Here is a 17,100-nt window from a genome sequence, read left to right on the forward strand (position 1 = left end):
ATCTTACATCTTGTCCAGCGATCCTCAGAGACAGAGAGACCTCGTGATCTGGGCTCAGGGACTTTTTCTCAGGTATTTTTTTCTCAGGGACTCAGGAGCAGTACATGGGTGGAGTTGGGGTACAGAAACCAGTAGGGAGAACTTGAGGGAGTGGCCAGGGCTAGGGGCAGGGGAACGTGGTGGGGGGAAACAATGTGAAAGGCATTTAATAAATGAATCAGTGGGAAATACAACACCACAAGGTTGGAGAAGCCAGAGTGTTTCAGATCACACAGGACACCAATATCTTACAGGAGAATGAGCCATGTACTAGGTGCATGGCCTAACCATTTCTGAAAAATCCCTTTCTGACACTGAAGCCATTTATCCTGTGACAACACTTGTGAATTGAGCTACTGGAGTATGGCTTCAGGGACCTACTGTGTACAGGCAAAGGAGTAGCATTTCTCTGCTACTGCGTTCTTAAGAAAAGATCTCTGAACAACTCGAGGTGCCACAGACCCAAGCAGGCCCTTTGTGAATGGCTCAGTTGCACTTAAATGAGTCTGAAAATTACCCTTGTTTCCCTTGCTCTAGACTCAGATTCTTTATGTGCATTTGCCAGCACCACAGAAAGCAGAGAAAGTGTACCTTAAAAATGACTAAGAAAGGATTCCATGGCCATGGTGGGATGGCCACCATTTCATGGTGGGATGCTTTGATGAGCCATCAAAGTGATCTGACTGAATGTCTGCATTTAAAAAATCTACTGCATACGTTTTATTCTGTTACCTTAGCTGCAGCAGCAATTCTCTGCTTGTTTTTCTTCACAGCTCTTGTTTTTATTGGTGTCTACTAACGAAACACCTTTTGTCACGGAAAGGGAAATGGGTCATCATTACTGGAACACAGTTCAAGTCTCTGCAAGATGCTTTGGCTAGTTCTAATTACAGAAGCAGAGCTGGGGTCTGTGTGGTGAAGGCATTTGGGTCACTTGGAGACTTTTGTTTAATAATTGTGCCTAGTGGCTGGATTTTTCTTAAAACATACAGAGGCCTCTTTTCTCACCAAATAAAACATATGTTTTCATCGTCTTGACTGAAAAGGGTATTTCTCTTACTCAGATTTTCAGTGGAAATTATGAATCATGAGCCACTATTCAACATGGGTGGCTGTTTTCTTTAGTATGTCTATATTTTCCAGTAAAGAACATACTTTTTTTCTTTGATTTTGAAACAGAAAGATTACAAACCCAGTTAGCAGGAAGAAAAGACAGGGCCTGATTCATCTGGGTTGGATTCCTGATGCAGATGAAGCTTCTTTTAGCTTTTGAAGCTGGTGATGGTGCTGTAGGAAATGCTTCATACCGCTTTGCCTTGACAGTGTGAAAAAGAAACAAGAAAATGCAGAAAAAGTGCTCAGCAGCAGCTCTTGCTCTGCCTTGATGTGGCTCCTTGGCCAGGCCAGACTGCTGTGGACCAGAGGGTGCCTGTCCGGCTGACAGCACAGCCCTGTCAGGGGCTAAGCAGCTCCTTCACAGATGGAAAACTGTGGCAACAGTGTTTGGGAGGACAGTGTCTCTACCAGACCCTCATACAGGGATGAAGCCCCCAGGCCAGGGACTATTTTGCTGAATAAATATATTATGTTGAAAGAGATCCTTATTCACTGGCTGCATGTTCTAATAAAAAACCCACAGCATTTTGAGTAAAAAACATGGCTTTTTTTAGAAGCAAAGGTACTTTTTGCTCTGGAAGTATGCCTTAAAAATTGCTTATTGTAGTCTGCAGAAGGTCTGTAGTTCATAGAAGTTACTGTTCAGCTAAGGTTTTGTCAATCAACTGGGTGGATGTCAGGTATTTTTCTGGAAGCTACCCACAGGCAGTGTTTGCCAACTTCTTTTGCAAATGGGGACTGTGTCATGGTTGTGAGATATTGCAGCTCCCCAAATACTAAATCCTTTAATTTAATTTATCTTCCCTACACTCCTGGAACCCACACATCCCTCTAACACAGCCTCTAACACAGACAATGTCTTTAATTTCTCTTTCATGACCACTGTATAACCAAGCAGGGGCTTCTGCTAGGCCCTTCCCTGAGTTTCCCCTTTCTGCACAAGTGAGCCGCTGTAAAGTCCTGCTGCTGTCAGCCCATGTCCTGGAGCGCTACACTGCTGCAGGAGAGAAAATCCTGGTTGGGCTTGTGAAACACAGGAATGAAGAAGAGCCAGGGCATGGAATGAGGTAGATTTCCATGGAGCTGTGGTTGGGACTGAACAGCAGAGACACAGCCAGGAGGAGGGACAGAAATGCAAGCACTGGTCTGGCTTTCAAGGATGTTGGTAACAGGAGCTGCTGAGGCATAGCTCAGCTTCATGAGAGCAGCAGGACTAAGGTCTGATTCCCTTGAGAGATTCTGTTGTCCCTTTGTCTTGTGGTCCTGGTCCTGCCCAGCTGTGTGGTAGCCCCATAGACAGGAGCATCAACACAGGCTGTTCTGCTGGCACTCAGCCAAGTCCTTAATACAACATCCATTGTTTCACTCGGGCCTAAAAGAGCCTTAATGAACAAATCCTTTTTTTGGGGGGGGGACGAGGTGGAGTTGTAGGTTTTGGGGGTTTTGGGGGGAGGGTTGTTGCATTTCAAAGCAAGAATTATTCAACTGAATAGATAAAAACAAGTACCTTATATTTTGTGGATCAAAGTAGCCAGCTAATGGTCTGAGAATCCCAGTTTTGAGCTTCTTCCTCTACTATTTGGCCTCAGGAGCCTGGAAAGCCTATGCAGTGCTCTCATACGCCATAGATTATGTTCAAACTGCCACCCTTGGAAGGCAATATGTTCCCTCTCGCTCTCATCAGCTGGTGCTAACATAACTTCCACTTTTCTCGGTGTTTCAGAGATTCTTTCGGAAGAACCCTAGGGCAGCAAACAAGTCTTCCTTCTCATCAGTGGAAACAGAATTCCCCCTTGCAAGTCTTTGCACGATCCAGACGTTAAATCCTGGCTTCAATTTTGAGAGATGGCAATACAATGTATAAGCTGCAGTGAAACTTGCTGCTGCAGTGCATTGAGACAGGGGATGAAATATCATTGGTGATGGATTTGCCAACAGTGTACTAAAAACTGGGAAGAGTGTTGCAGGATTTAATATGTGCAAGACATTCGATATTTCAAAGTTGTTAATGTTTGCAGCTTTTAAAAATTATTATGCTTGATGTGTGCAGCAGCTAAATCTTTCTTGTTGATAATCAGAGCTGATTTATCTCTTTTTAAAAATTGATCTCAAGCCATACAAGATCTTATTACTCCCAAGAGGAATTAAATAGCTCAGGCATACTCATTTAGATGTAGTTCACCCCCTGACCTCTTATTCATATCCCCAGTTCATACCTGTCCTGTTCATTTTGTCAGAAAAGCTGTTTAATCCTCCCTATTCCTCCCTCTTCTCCAAGCAACCCCACACACTGAACTGAACTCATAATCACAGAACATAAATACAGATCTCAAACATTCATCTCTCAAGGAAATGGGAGATTTTTATGACAGTGGGTAGACTGCTATAGCCATGATGGACTGGACAACTTCGGGGATTTGGGTATATGGAGTGTCTCATTGCAGTTAAAGTCAAACGAAGGCAGAGACTTAGATCCAGCTCCCATACAAGTAAATCTTGTATGGGCAGAAGTCCCTACTGACCAAATGGATTTATTTTTAACTAAATAATTTCAATTATCTGAATTTTGTTTTATTTTTGCTGTATTCTTCTGCATGGCAACTTACAGATTTAAATGTATAGGGAACTTCCCACATTATAAAACACTTTATGAATAATGGCGTGTGATATCTTCATTTGTTTGCTTTACTCAAGTTTGGGAGTCTCTTTTCCCCAGCCTTAAATAAATTTCTTAAAGTCTGTAAGAAATATGATAGAATTTAGAAGTATTTGAACTTTGAAGTCAATGAAATACCTGCACTAAGGGAAAATGGTCCTCTTAGTGTCATTTCATTCCCTATACTAAATACTAGATATGAAATTGCAATCTTGAAGCTAATCATTAAAGTCCAAGAGCATTCATACTTATGTTCATAATTCAGGTTGGGAAGATAAGCTTGCAAAATACATATCAAGGTTTGCATTTCAAACCATCTCTAGATATGCAGGTGTTCAAATTATGATATATTTATCATTTATCCTTCCTCATTAAATGGTCTTTTCTCAAAATTGGGAGTTTCCAAAAAGAGCTTTTACTTTTTGAAATGATGACCTTTTAGGATATCTGGTTTTTTGTTTAGTCTTACTGACTGTTATTTTTTATTTTATTTTAATCCTTTCTTGTCACACCGTCTATAGACTCAGTTCATGTTATTTTTACATAGTTTTTTCTTTTTTTTTTTTCTCATTCTGTCATCCTTTGTCTTCTTCTAGCTCCTTTTGATTTGGAGGTATTGGAAAATGGCAGAAGGAAATTGAAAAATATCCCAGAATAATCTGGGACATTATAAGCATACTGCATAAGAGATTAAAGGAAAGGAACAAGATATGGAATAATATGAAAAAAACACTTTCTCATGCAAATAAAAGGAAATAAACACATGCAAATAGTGTCATTACCTCACTGCCTAGATACAGGTCCAAATTTCTGGGTTTCAGTTTTTTAATATTTTTTTTTCCTTAGTCCTTTTCCTGTTTCCCACTAAAATGCTATACAAGGATAAATTGCCCTGCACTGCCTCCCCATTGTGCTGTGGATATTATTGAGCTTAATTCTTTCACATGACAAGCATACATGCATGAACATTCTTATGGACACATATAGCATTATAAAAAAAAGTTTTATTAAGAAAAAATATATCTTTTTCCAAAAAGAAAGGAGTAATGGAACCCGAGACTTCCACAAGCTTTGTTATAATGAGTATAAATCATTTATCTCTCCAGTGCAGGATGTATGTATTTTGAACTGCCTTGTTCAGACCTTCATCATTTGTCCTTTATCCAGCAGCACCCCAAGGCAAACCTCAAGTTTTTCCTTCTTTCAGAAACTCTTAATTTCTTGAATTTCCTTCTCAGTCTGGTGAAAAATTCTAGGGGATAGGACTCTCCACTCTTACATAGGATCTTGCATCCAGTTCTTCTCATAGGTAGTAGATGTTAGATATATTCACCAATAATTTTCAAACACAATAATTTCATGAATTTTTTTTTAAAATGGTGAGATCAATGTATTTATGGATGTACAGAGGCATGCTTAGTTTGCTGGGGAGGTCAGGTAATTTGTCAAAGAATGGTGGGAGAGAATGTAATGTGACCCAACACACCAGGGTTCCCCTCTCCATCTCTGCCTAGGAGCTGGTTATCCGAGCAGGGCTGTGCAATTGGCAATCCCCACCACATTTGGTGCTTTACTCATCTTCCTTTGCTTAATGTCACAGTTAGCAGTTTGCACCTTCTATCTGCAGTACTTCAGGGTGTCCGGGTGTTTCTTGAGGAGAACCCTGTTCTTGATGTACCAGCTTATTTCCTCCTTGTCCCCATTTGCCCCATCAAATTTGAAACCAGCCTTCTGTTTTCCAGACAAGCAGGCCATGTATCTTTCTCAGTAGTGTCCTCTGACCAATATTTGGGTATTTTAAAGTATTACAAAGAGGTTCAGAATCATTGTACTGCTCTGGTTCCAGCAGCCCAAAGGTCTCTGGCAAGATGTGCAGGCTGGATTCATAGCTGGTCATTTATGGTCAGAGTTTTGATGGATTTCACATGGAGCATGAAGGATTGATCATTTCGTTCATACTGAAGGTTCTGAGCAATTTGAGGCAGGTCAAGTAAACATTAAACCCACTGGGGAAGTTGTAAAGGTCTCATATCAAACCACAAGAGGAAGGTAATTGCAATGCAGAGTCCATGAATATACTGGCCATAGGACTGTGTTGTGTTTGTGCTGCAAGACATCAACAGGAGAGATCGTGCCTCCTAGTTTAGGGACACATCTTGTAAGTTTGAACTGAGCTAAGGAGCAATTGCAGTCTTACAATATATTCATCTTGTAATATATTCCTCTGTTAGTAAAAACATTCAGGATTTAGTTAAATAAGAGGAGCCCCAAAATGTGAATGGCAAAGATGTGTTGATACCACAAATATGAAAAATGCAGATGCACATAACCTGAGGTAGTGTGTCACAGAGAAGTCTCTGCTATACTCTCTCAGGTTTTGTTCCCCTGCTAAACTAACCCTAACAAAAGGGCATGTGCAATACATGGCAGTATGGCTGTACCAAAGGATTGGCTTTGGAGGTAGTATTTTTTTGTTGTTCTCAGTGGAAAGTTTATCATAAAGGAGACTAGAAAATAGAAGTTCTCTCTGTAGCAGCACTACAGGAATCTAACATTTTCTTCAACTAAAAGCTGACATCTTTAACACATTGTTATCATTTCATGTCCGAGTCAGTGGATCAGGCAGGGTGCCAGTTCACGAACAAGGCTAGAGCAAAACACAACTCAGAACAGTACTACAGTGGGTGTCACATGACTGAGTACAGGGCCATCACAAGAGCTAAGGGAGGTTGGGAAAGGTGGAGAAATGCTGATTTCCCATTGTCCAGGTTCTAGTAGCTGGAAAACTCCGCTTCCAAAATTTTCACACCACAAGCAACTTATACCTAGAATAGTAATGGAGACCATATGTCTGAATCAGTCCAAATTCTGCTTCTGTTCTGTATCCAAATCTGCTTCTGTAGTAGCTTCTGTAGGGCTTAAGTAGTTAGGAAGTTCCTCGTTCTCTGCAGAATATTTGCCCTTAGCCAGTAACACTCAGTAAATCTAGTGAATCGCTTCACCACAGAGATTTTGCGTGCCATGCATCATCTCAAGAATCTGAACAGAACAGTTTTATACCTCTTCCTCATGCATAAGATCAGTACTTTGCACAGATGTGAAGCGGTGGCATTTCTAGGAAACAGCCCACCGTTATGACTCAATAGGTTTCCAGAGATTTTGCTTTTAATTTTGTCTTCCTGCAACGTGGCAACATGAACTCCATTAAGAAGCTATTGTAACAGTCCCACCCAGTCACCCACCCACCCAGAATCAATGGCAGAGACAACAAGCAGTTCTTTCCCTCCCAGAGAAAGCCTTGTAACAGACACAAGTAGAGGTACAAGTACAACTAGACTTAACACAACCTCAGATTCTTGGTTTTTTAGCTGCATTCACTGCTGCCATGGGCATGTATTCACTGTTGTACTCATGGGAGTTGGAGTTCTGATTCTGCCAACAGAGAGAAAATGTCATGAATTTAATTTGTGGTCACTTACCTTTGCCCCTCCTGCCTTTGCTCATTAAGTAGGGCAGTTATTCTGACTGTTTTCAGTGGGAACATTAAGGTCAGAATAGACAGGTCAAACTCACATAGAAAACTTGGAATAAAACAAACTGAAAATAAAAAACACACATTGCCCAAAAGAATAGCTAATGTCCATGGTCTTCCTTCTTTCCTGAGTCAAATAGTTCTTGGTTTAAGTGGTTTTGCAGCAGAACAGTGCTGGAATTGCTCCACTGATGATTGTTTTCCCTTAAAGAAAACAATCAGGTGAACTGCTTAGAGCAAAAAAGTAATTTTGCTGACCTGTGCAGCATTTCTCCTCTTTCCTTTGGTTCCAAACCATTAAATCAATAAACAATTCTGTCTTAGAAAAATTAAATCTGAGCTGCTGTCATCAATTACTTGAATTCCAGTGGTAAATGAACAACTCAGTCTTTTTGTCAAAAAACCGAGCACATGCTGAGTGAGTATGTGCCTGTTCCCCACCCATGACCTTTGGAAGGAGGGTTCTGCATATTCTCATATCCTTGCTTACCTTGTTCCTTAAGCAACAGGCTACAACACAGAAGACACAGGAAATGGCAAAAATGATCAGGCCAATAATTATCCATGACACAAGTCCTAGTGAAAAGCAGTCCTCCTTATCTGAAGATGAGGAGGCAAAAAAAAAAAAAGGCATTACTGATAATTTTCATTTTTGCCTCAACAGATAACTTCAAATTCTTTTCCCTCTTCATATAAATAAATTAGCAAAAGTGAACTCTGAAGAAGGATTTTCCTGAGGTGAATTGCCACCTTGGAAAAGTGTATTCAGCAGGAAGCAGAAGATGGCATTTTTTCAGGAAGGGAGGTGAAACTGTTGGTACACAGTGCTGAAAGTGTAGACTGAAAAGAAACCAAGCCAGGCTTGAGAACATGCTGAGGAAAAAAAAGAAAAAAACCAGAAAAATCCTAACCTCCAACATGGTGTTTCAGATCTGAACAAGGTTTAAGCTTATATGCAGTAAGTACCACAGGTGATTTAAAGGGCAGCCTGGACAAAAGAAGGATAGATTTTGGCAGTCGTGTTTGGATAGGAAGGCAAGCTGAGGTACTCAAGATTACCCTTGCCCAGATCTGGGAGAAAATATGACAGGGTGTGAAACATTTAGAAAAAACTCCGAGCATCTGGCTATCCATAAAAGTGGAAATGGAAACTGCAGACAAAACCAAATGTCACAGCTTGAGTCTGAGAAGGTTTTTAAATTCAGAGAGGATTGAGAGATAACTTGACCCAACCATGTAATTGCCTTAGCATTTCAGCTTCTATCTTTCTTTATTCCTGGTGCTGGGAGAGAGAAAAAGAAAGCAAGGGAAGGACAACAGGCAGTACCATGTTGCAACTGAACTGTATGGAGAACCAAGAACCGGTGTGAGTCAAACCACTATTAACCCTTTCATTTTAGTATACCGAAGAGCCACTGAATGAAATCCAGGTCAAAATTAAAGCCTAGGCAGTTAGTCTTCTGGAGTTAGTCCAAGCCCTTCTCAGTAAATGGCCAAAAATTCTCAGCAGTCATGTATCTCTTCTGCTCTAAGAAGGCTCTAAAGCTGAAGGTCTGCTTCAGAGAGATGAACACCATCTTCTTCACACCTCAATGGCATCACAGAGTTCCATATACCACAGCTAGTATGGATATTGACAACTGATTTTCTTTAATCCTAGGCATATGAAGATAGCTCTCAGAATGGATCTTTTTCCCACTGGCTAAACCTAATCTTAACATTTATATTCAGCAGCTTGAAAAATGGACAAGGCAAATTGCTGTTGCAGGCAAAGGTGAGAGTGCAGTATTCTAGAAGCTGTAGTCAAGCTAACTTGGGTACCACCACCAATATGCAAAGCTCAGCATGGCCTGCAAAACCTGCCCAAGAAGATGAATAAATATAGAGAGGACATGCTGAGTAGTCTGCCAACACAGCTCCACTGTTACCAGCCCCCTGCTAAGTAGTTTTAAGCTGCCTGGTAATTAGCTGTGCAAACTCAAGTCACATTATTCACTGCAGCATAGCTATGCCCAACATCTACTTATCAGTAAACTGAAGTGAGGGGAGAAGTAAACTTACCTTGGATGTACAAATAGGTTTCTCTTAGACAGCAATCTATGTAAGGAGGGGGTAAGAATATCTCCAGGCAGTAGGTATAAATGTCAATATCTTTTTTTTCCAGATTTTTAAGAATGAAAGTGGTGCTGCTTCTTGAATTCTGTGTCTGACAATAGCTGACATTACTCTTGGCGATAACTCTCTCTTCGCTCAAATGGAGTGCACAGATTTTCTTCTTTTCACTCCCTTTGAAGAGGGTCATGCTGAACTCGCTCACATTTTTGGGGTTGGGGAATGTGAAATTGAAGTTTCCATTTTCAAATTCCACCATCACCTGGGGATCAGAGACATGGGGCTGATCTGAAGACATGACAACAGTTAGTCACTCACCTAGCAGTGAAAAGAATCCTTAAAGTGCTAAGAAACTCATTTAAACAAAACAAATGAACCATGTGATTGTAATTTAAGGCATGTAGGTACTCAGAATGGTCTGGTTGTGGAAAGCAGCCCTCATGATGAGATACCAGCTCATCATTCTGGTTGTGTCAGACATTACTGATAAAATAAATGAGACCTGGCCTATTATCAGCTCTAAGGAGGTTACTGTTAGCATTAGATCAGTGACCTTGATAATATTACTTGCTACTAAAGTTAGTAAATGATAAAGTTATTAATATTACTTACAATATCAGTTACTAGATATTGTTTAAAGGCCCCCTGGACCAAACACTGTATAGACATATAATCCCTGCCTCAGTGTCAGATTGTCCTATTCGCAGATAAAACAGCTGGGACAAAGATGGTGATGATGATAATAATTATCTCTGGGTTATGGTTCATAATCTGTACCCTACTGAACACGGAATTATAAAATCATTTAGATTAGAAAAGACGCTTAAGATCATCAAGTCCAAGCATTAACCTAGCATTGCCAAGCCCACAACTAAACCTAACACATCCACTTAACTTGGTGTCGTCTGCAAATTTACTGAAGATGCAGCCCTCATTGAGGTCATTGATAAAGATATTAAACAGAAATGGCCCCAAAACTGAGCCCTGAGGAACCCCACTTTTAAGAGGCCTCCAGCTGGATGTAACTCTATTCACCACCACTCTCTGGGCTTGGCCACCCAGCCAGTTTGATGATGTAGCTGAAAATTTAAAATGGGATGTGAACCCCAAGCTCCTACATAACTGCCTTAACCACAGGACCTGACTTGTCTTTGTGGCATAGATTGTGATTTGAGGCATGACAAAAAGTTTCAACCTAATTACTTAGATGGTTATAGAACCGTTATCGCTCAAATAATGGAAGGCATAGAGAACAAATGTCTCTCTGTGTGTGCACCCTCATGAAAGCCAGAAATCACATTTGACCTTCCCAAAATCTCTGTGAAAAACTCTCAGATGTTGTGCAACTCTCATTCTACAAACTTCTTGGAGAAGCAAAGAAAGTAAACTGACCGAAGATGTCCTGCTACCTCACAATTTGATTTTGTAAAGTCAGCAACCAATAGCACAGAAAACTCCCTCAGACAAAAATATGTTTAAATGTGCAATAAAAAAAGAGAGTTTTTTCTTCAAGGGCAGTATTTTCTGATGTAGAGAGGCACTTAAAACCATAAACCAAATTAGGCAAATGCATCTTACCTATATTTTTGCACAGGCATGATGAGCAGCTGTCAACTCCTGAAAAATACAAAATTGTTTTCTGTTTAAAATTCAAGAAGAGCAATGCAGGAACAGGGGTTGAGCCATGCAATGTTAAGATGCTGAAGCTATTTTTAAATTTGTATCATTATCCTATCTGATCCTTTCTGTGCTACACTCTAAAGTCATATGATATGATAAAATGATGAAATACAAAAATCAAAGTAGAAAGAAAATGCCCAAAGCAAGCATTTATATTGATCATACATATAACATTCACAAATTCTTAAAACACCTCTGCAAAGTAATATGTGTACTTCAGAAATAGAACTGATATGAAAGTAAAACTTTCACCAAGATACTGAGGAAATCTGCCCGAAATAAAAAGCATACTTTTGATTTCTCATGAATCCTGATTTTGCAATGAGCCAGCATTATATTTTTCCCAGACCAAATTATTCATTTCCATCAAGGTTTATTCTGCTTCCCCCACTGCTTAACACTGCATCGAAATATGTTATAATTATCTGGACAATGTTCCAATACATACAGTCAGAAAACATTCAAGCAATGCATATGGTTTAGTTCCTTTTCCAATAGCAACTTTTTCTCTCATTCTTCATAGGTGACCTTCATACCAGAACACAGACACGTTTTTAATAATTGTTCTGGTTTTGTTTTTTAAACTGCTGCCTCCATCACCATACAGTATGGCAACACTTTGGATTGGTTAATAGTACTGGCAACACAGCACAGTCTGATAGTGTTTCATTTAGAATTTTTCTTTTTGCAGTGCCCTAAAATTAAATGTTCAGATAAGTAGACAGACAAACAGAAAAAAACTATCTGCTTTTCCTGTTTTCTGGTAGCCTGAGTAAGTTCTTCGGATGCTGCTTGGAATGAAATGTACCTACAACAGGATTTTATGATGCTAAGGAAATACAGGGCAAATACTTAGAGACTTTGATGCACTATCCTATTCTTGTTACTGCTACATGGTAGTCTAGATCCACACAGAGTAGGTCCCCAGCTGTGCCAGGTATTGCACGGCTTGCATAACAAATAATCTTTTTTTTCCAAGGCACCTGTTATCTTTGACATTTGGCCTGTATGGGCACAGAAACATAGGATCATTCTCTTTTGGGTACCTTTGTACGATCTCAACTCTTTCAATCTTTTAGTGTTCATGCTTTTTCCTTCTTTGAATTCTGGCTCCCCAGTTACTGCCATTGGCAAGGGCATTTAAATGAATGATACTCATTTAAAATATTTTTAGTGTGACACAGAAGCTAATAGATTTCTGGAAGACACTTTGCGATGCTCAGAGAGCAATAGAAACTGTTATCCCTTCTTGATTGATTTACCATTTTCCTAGTTATCAAATTCTTCTTGGTTTACTGTGCACAGTCAGCGCCCTTATCTAATTCAGTGACAGTTCTAATATCTGTACTTCTCTCAGGACTATTACTTAAGTGTATGATAACAGACAAGGTACTTAGCATCTTCTGTGAAGATAAGGCAGAGAAAACACACAACTGGTGTGAAGACAAGGCAGAGAAATCACACAACTTGCCAAGCCACAGTGGAATACAGCTCTAGAACCACTGAAGGAACAGACAGAAAGTGCAAACCCTTAAAATGTTATATAGTCTGAAAAGCTGAAAGCAAAGGTCAAACAAAGAAATAATTCTTAATTACTTATACGTTGCATGATGAAAGAAAACAGTTGCTATGAGAACAGCATTTGAGATAAAGGTCATTTAAAATGCTCTGTAGTTTGACATCTGTAGTTTGGTAGCACATACCTTAAAAATTAGGCCAAACAGCCAACAAATTATTTAGGGAATGGAAGAAAAAACCACATGTACAGCAGAAGCTAGGGAGCAAGATGAATGCATAAGGTAATCTGATACTTTTAAGAAGCATCTGCCTGGAGCTGAAACCTCTACATTTGTCACTGGTCATCTGAGGGGAAAGGCAGATGCTGACTCTGTCAGGGCAGCTACAGAGCCAAGTGGTGCCATATTCCTTCGATGTCCCAGAGGAGCCTGGGACAACCCTACTCTGAGCACTAAAGATCAACTTCAAATTTGTTTTCTCTGTTTGTCTCTGAGAATTCAATTTGACTGTTAGCTAATGAAATTGCCCTTTCATACCATGTGGGTTAAAATGTTTGTCACAGATCATGATTTTAATCCTTGTTTTTAATGGAAAAGGGCAGAGAGAGGTCATTAAGCATTTAGTTCATATGACCTTGTGGCAAGCTGAAAGATTGTTTTGTATTCTCTCCAACCCAGAAGCCTAAAATGCCTGTTTTCAAGAAAGACTCAGTAATACATTTCTCTGAATGAGCATTTTGGTAAATGCGATGCAATTAGTATTCCTCTGAAACAAGCGCCCGTGTAGAAGAGTGTGCTTAGCATAGGATAAAGGCGGCACATTTTAGAATTAGATTAACAGTGCCTGAGATTAAAACACAAAATTGTCCACATGGATGACCACAATGGGTGAGAGCTGATATAAATTTCCAGCTCACTAGTTATTCCAGATCAGCTCCTAATTTAAATGCACTTGCTGAATACTAAAAAGTTGCTCATTCCCCCTCCCTGTGCCTAACTGCTGATCTGCTGTGCCCATTTGTACTCGTTCATTCCTAGGGTAATCATGTGGACCTGTAGCACTCTGTTGTTAATGGCCAGACACATTTGGGATGTTTCTTGCCAAGCTCCAGTCAGAATGCATGTACATTTAGTGGGATGTGAGATAGGAAACTGGGGTTTAAACATCCAATAATATTGAGAGATTCACTGACTAATTCTCCCTAATTCTACATCAAAAATATGTGAATAAAAGTCTACATTATGGTATTGCTGAAATTGAACAGAAGATTTCCACTGGTTCAGCAGTAAAAATGCTTAGATGTGGCTGCAAGATTCTGTTTTGTTATTTTTCATAGAAGAGATAATTCAATTGCGTACAAAGGTTTGAGACAAGAGGAAACAAATCTTTAGTTTCTTTCCTAACAGTGTCACAATGTGGAGTTGCATGGAGTTGTTCCTGGCTCACCTGGTGTGAAGCAGAGTGCCAAGACAAATATTGTGGTTTAGATATAAATCTAAGAGATTACCATGTGTATGAAAGTTACATCTTGTTATGTTAAACTCTGAAGGAGAGTGTGTGTACATTCGTGTATAAGTGTATTTACAGTTACGTACATTTCCGTCTCAATTTCATCTTCAGGGCAGCAGGAAAGACTTTTGGCAGAAGTTTGGGAATTTCAATGGTAGTGCGCTTGGATACCAAGGACAATGGAAAATGTGTTGTTTTCATTTTAATGGGATTGAAATTTTGAGCTTTCTAGTAGCTCTTTGGCAGACAGAGCACTATTTGAAAACATCACCAATCCGTTACGCATTTTGGTCCTAACAGAAGTGTAGAAACCACTTTCAATCACTTTTCAACTTGGGGTTTAGGGTAGAACAGAATACTGTTACTTGGTTTTCTTGCTGTTTGTATTATCTGCCCCAGCTCTCAGAAAACTAACTAGCTGATGAAAAGAACAAGCGTAATTTCACTTGTGTGTGTTTGCCTTTGAAAATGAGCAAGGAAATTGCAGGCGCCAGCTTTACAACAAACACATTTGTTTTGTTCATACTAAATGTATAATGAAACTACATACAGTTTTTAAGTTGCTATAGTTTTGACCCTTCAAGCCACTCTGAAAGATGACACTGTCAATTTAGTGTCATTAGTCATATGCCTAAAACTAACATGTTTCTATCTTTCAAGAATCCAGGATTAAGGAGGAAAGAGTGCTTCAGGGCAAAGATAGAATTATTCTAGGAAGCCATCTTTAATCTGAATTATTTCTATGGTATAATTTATGTTGAGAAATAGCGAAATTCTTATAAAATATACCATGGAAACAACAGCCAGTGTTGATAACATTTCAGAAGCCCTTCTAAGAATTTACCGTGGTTTCCTCCTGTATTGACAACAGGAGATCCGTGGGTGAAGAGTGATAATGCTTTGCAAATGTTGATGTGCAAAAGCTCATGTGCAATGTTTCATAGCAAGGGCCACAAGTGCTATGGAATCCTGCCTACAGCTCTGTACTCCAGAATCCCATTGCCCGTGTTTCTCTGCAGGCAACAGAGAGGCTCCCTGCTCTTATGAACTATTTCTTTATCACAACTGGGTTCTCAAATCATAATGCACACATGCACACATATGTATCACTGCCTGTGACCTATTTACAGCCATAGGTCACAAGTTATGCTGAGAACACTGTACGACAAAAAACATGAGAGGTACCATTTCTTCTTACAGGCAGTCTCTTTCTCTTGTCATCTCCTTTCCACAGTCCCCTGCCCAAATTCTATCCTCCATATTTGAAGGAAGTGAGAAAGAAGGGAGAAATGGTAGTATCAGATGGAATAATTTGCACCCTTGAAATTACAGCTTATTTCTTCCCACAAGGAAGGGCCTTCTAGATAGCTTCAGCCATGTGTAGAAGCATGCTGGTCAGGTATTCATGCTAAATTGACTAGGTGAGAAGTATGGAACCAAACTGAAAGGATTCTTTGTTAGTAGATTTAAGAACAACATTGCAAGGAGAACTCCCTTTAGAGGAGTGATTTCAGAGAAACTGATTACAATTACTCTTTCCTGTGATTTCCCCCACCTTTTCATTCTATCTGAAAACTCAGTATACTATCCATATATTAGTTAGCTTCAAAAAGGTATCTGCATTACCTAAAGAGCTGAAAACTAGATTTTATTGATTGAAAAGCTTATGTTCTTTATGTATGAAAGAAGCATTTAATAGCCTTTGGCATGACCTTCAAAGGAGCATATTTAGATGGTTTTTAGCAACTGTGCACACTAAATCTCAGATCTTACTTATATGATGCATCATAACAAATCCTTGGATAGAATATTTATGGAAAAAAAGACTTTTTAATCAGTTATTATCTGTATGTCCATCCTGATCCATTAATGTGTGGGTTTCAGAGAGGTAACAGATAAAGTTGTGATATTTTACTTTGCATAACTCATATAAAGCACTGAATCTTGTTAAATCTACATCCATGTTTATGGCTGGACTGAGATTGGTGCTGTCACCTTCTCAAACACAGCACAGGAATACCATGCTTCCTCTTAAGTCTGTGTTTCAAGCCTGCACCAAAATGATCTCATCTAGTTTTCCATGCCATATACATTTTTCCTTATATAAAAATTCCCTGCCCAAACGAGAGCCGGTTTAATATTGATAACGTGGTTTCTCTTATTATTCACCATCATGCTGCTATGAGATCTTATATCCATCAAGGGAAGCTGGCTGGAACACTACAATCTAAACAGCTAAAGGGTAACACTGAGCAGATGAGCTAAAGACCATAAACAATGAGAACTTGTACTTTTTAGTTTCAGAGCAAATGCCCTATGCTGGCAGGCGTTCTCTTCCCCCCAACTCCAGCGATATTAAAGTTGAGAGCAGTCTTTCTGCAGCTGTTACTTTTATTCCTCTAACCCCTTGCTATCATGCCTCATTTACTGTCTCCCATCATTTGCTAAGTTATATTCTATAGAGACACCTACTGCAAGGAGAATAACCCAAAATGTTACTCACCGTACAGGGCTTCAAACTGGAAGCAGAGGACACAGAAAGTTACAGCAACTGCCTTCATGCCTGCCTGACACAGAGGTATCAGCCTTCTGTCTACTGTGAAGATGGGGAAGAACACATGGGTAGAAAAGGAAGTGGTTTGTGGGCTCTGGGAAAAATTGTCAGATAATCAGAATGACTTGTTAACTTAACATTGATCCCCTGACTACATTATAGCTATGTCAGCATCAGCTGTTGCTCATACCTGTGAGGTTTAATGCTGTAATTTTTTTTCCTACCTAATGGTTTGCTGTCACAGACAGGAGGATGAAAGATTTTCTGATGTTACTTTTGATGTTCACTTTGCAAAGACTGTTTCTGGTAAAGTGTATCACGAGAGAGGCTGCAGTCATCTACAGCAGACTTCTGCAGCTGGCCCATGGGCAGCAACTAGTATTA

The 17,100-nt window shown here is 39.7% G+C and overlaps 1 protein-coding gene across 1 annotated transcript; it reads right to left on the reverse strand.

Moving 5' to 3' along the window:
• Nucleotides 1-4,795: 4,795 nt before the first annotated feature.
• On the reverse strand, nucleotides 4,796-16,799 carry LOC125328930 (inducible T-cell costimulator-like). Its single transcript, XM_048310222.1, has 5 exons — nucleotides 16,666-16,799; nucleotides 11,034-11,072; nucleotides 9,405-9,743; nucleotides 7,834-7,943; nucleotides 4,796-7,243 (listed from the first exon to the last, which is right to left on the reverse strand). Exons 1-5 carry the CDS (start codon nucleotides 16,721-16,723, stop codon nucleotides 7,160-7,162), a joined length of 630 nt encoding a protein of 209 aa, XP_048166179.1. The 5' UTR covers nucleotides 16,724-16,799; the 3' UTR covers nucleotides 4,796-7,159.
• Between the last annotated feature and the right edge of the window lie 301 nt (nucleotides 16,800-17,100).

Source organism: Corvus hawaiiensis, chromosome 7 (assembly GCF_020740725.1).
Source record: "Corvus hawaiiensis isolate bCorHaw1 chromosome 7, bCorHaw1.pri.cur, whole genome shotgun sequence".
Lineage (NCBI taxonomy): Eukaryota > Metazoa > Chordata > Aves > Passeriformes > Corvidae > Corvus > Corvus hawaiiensis.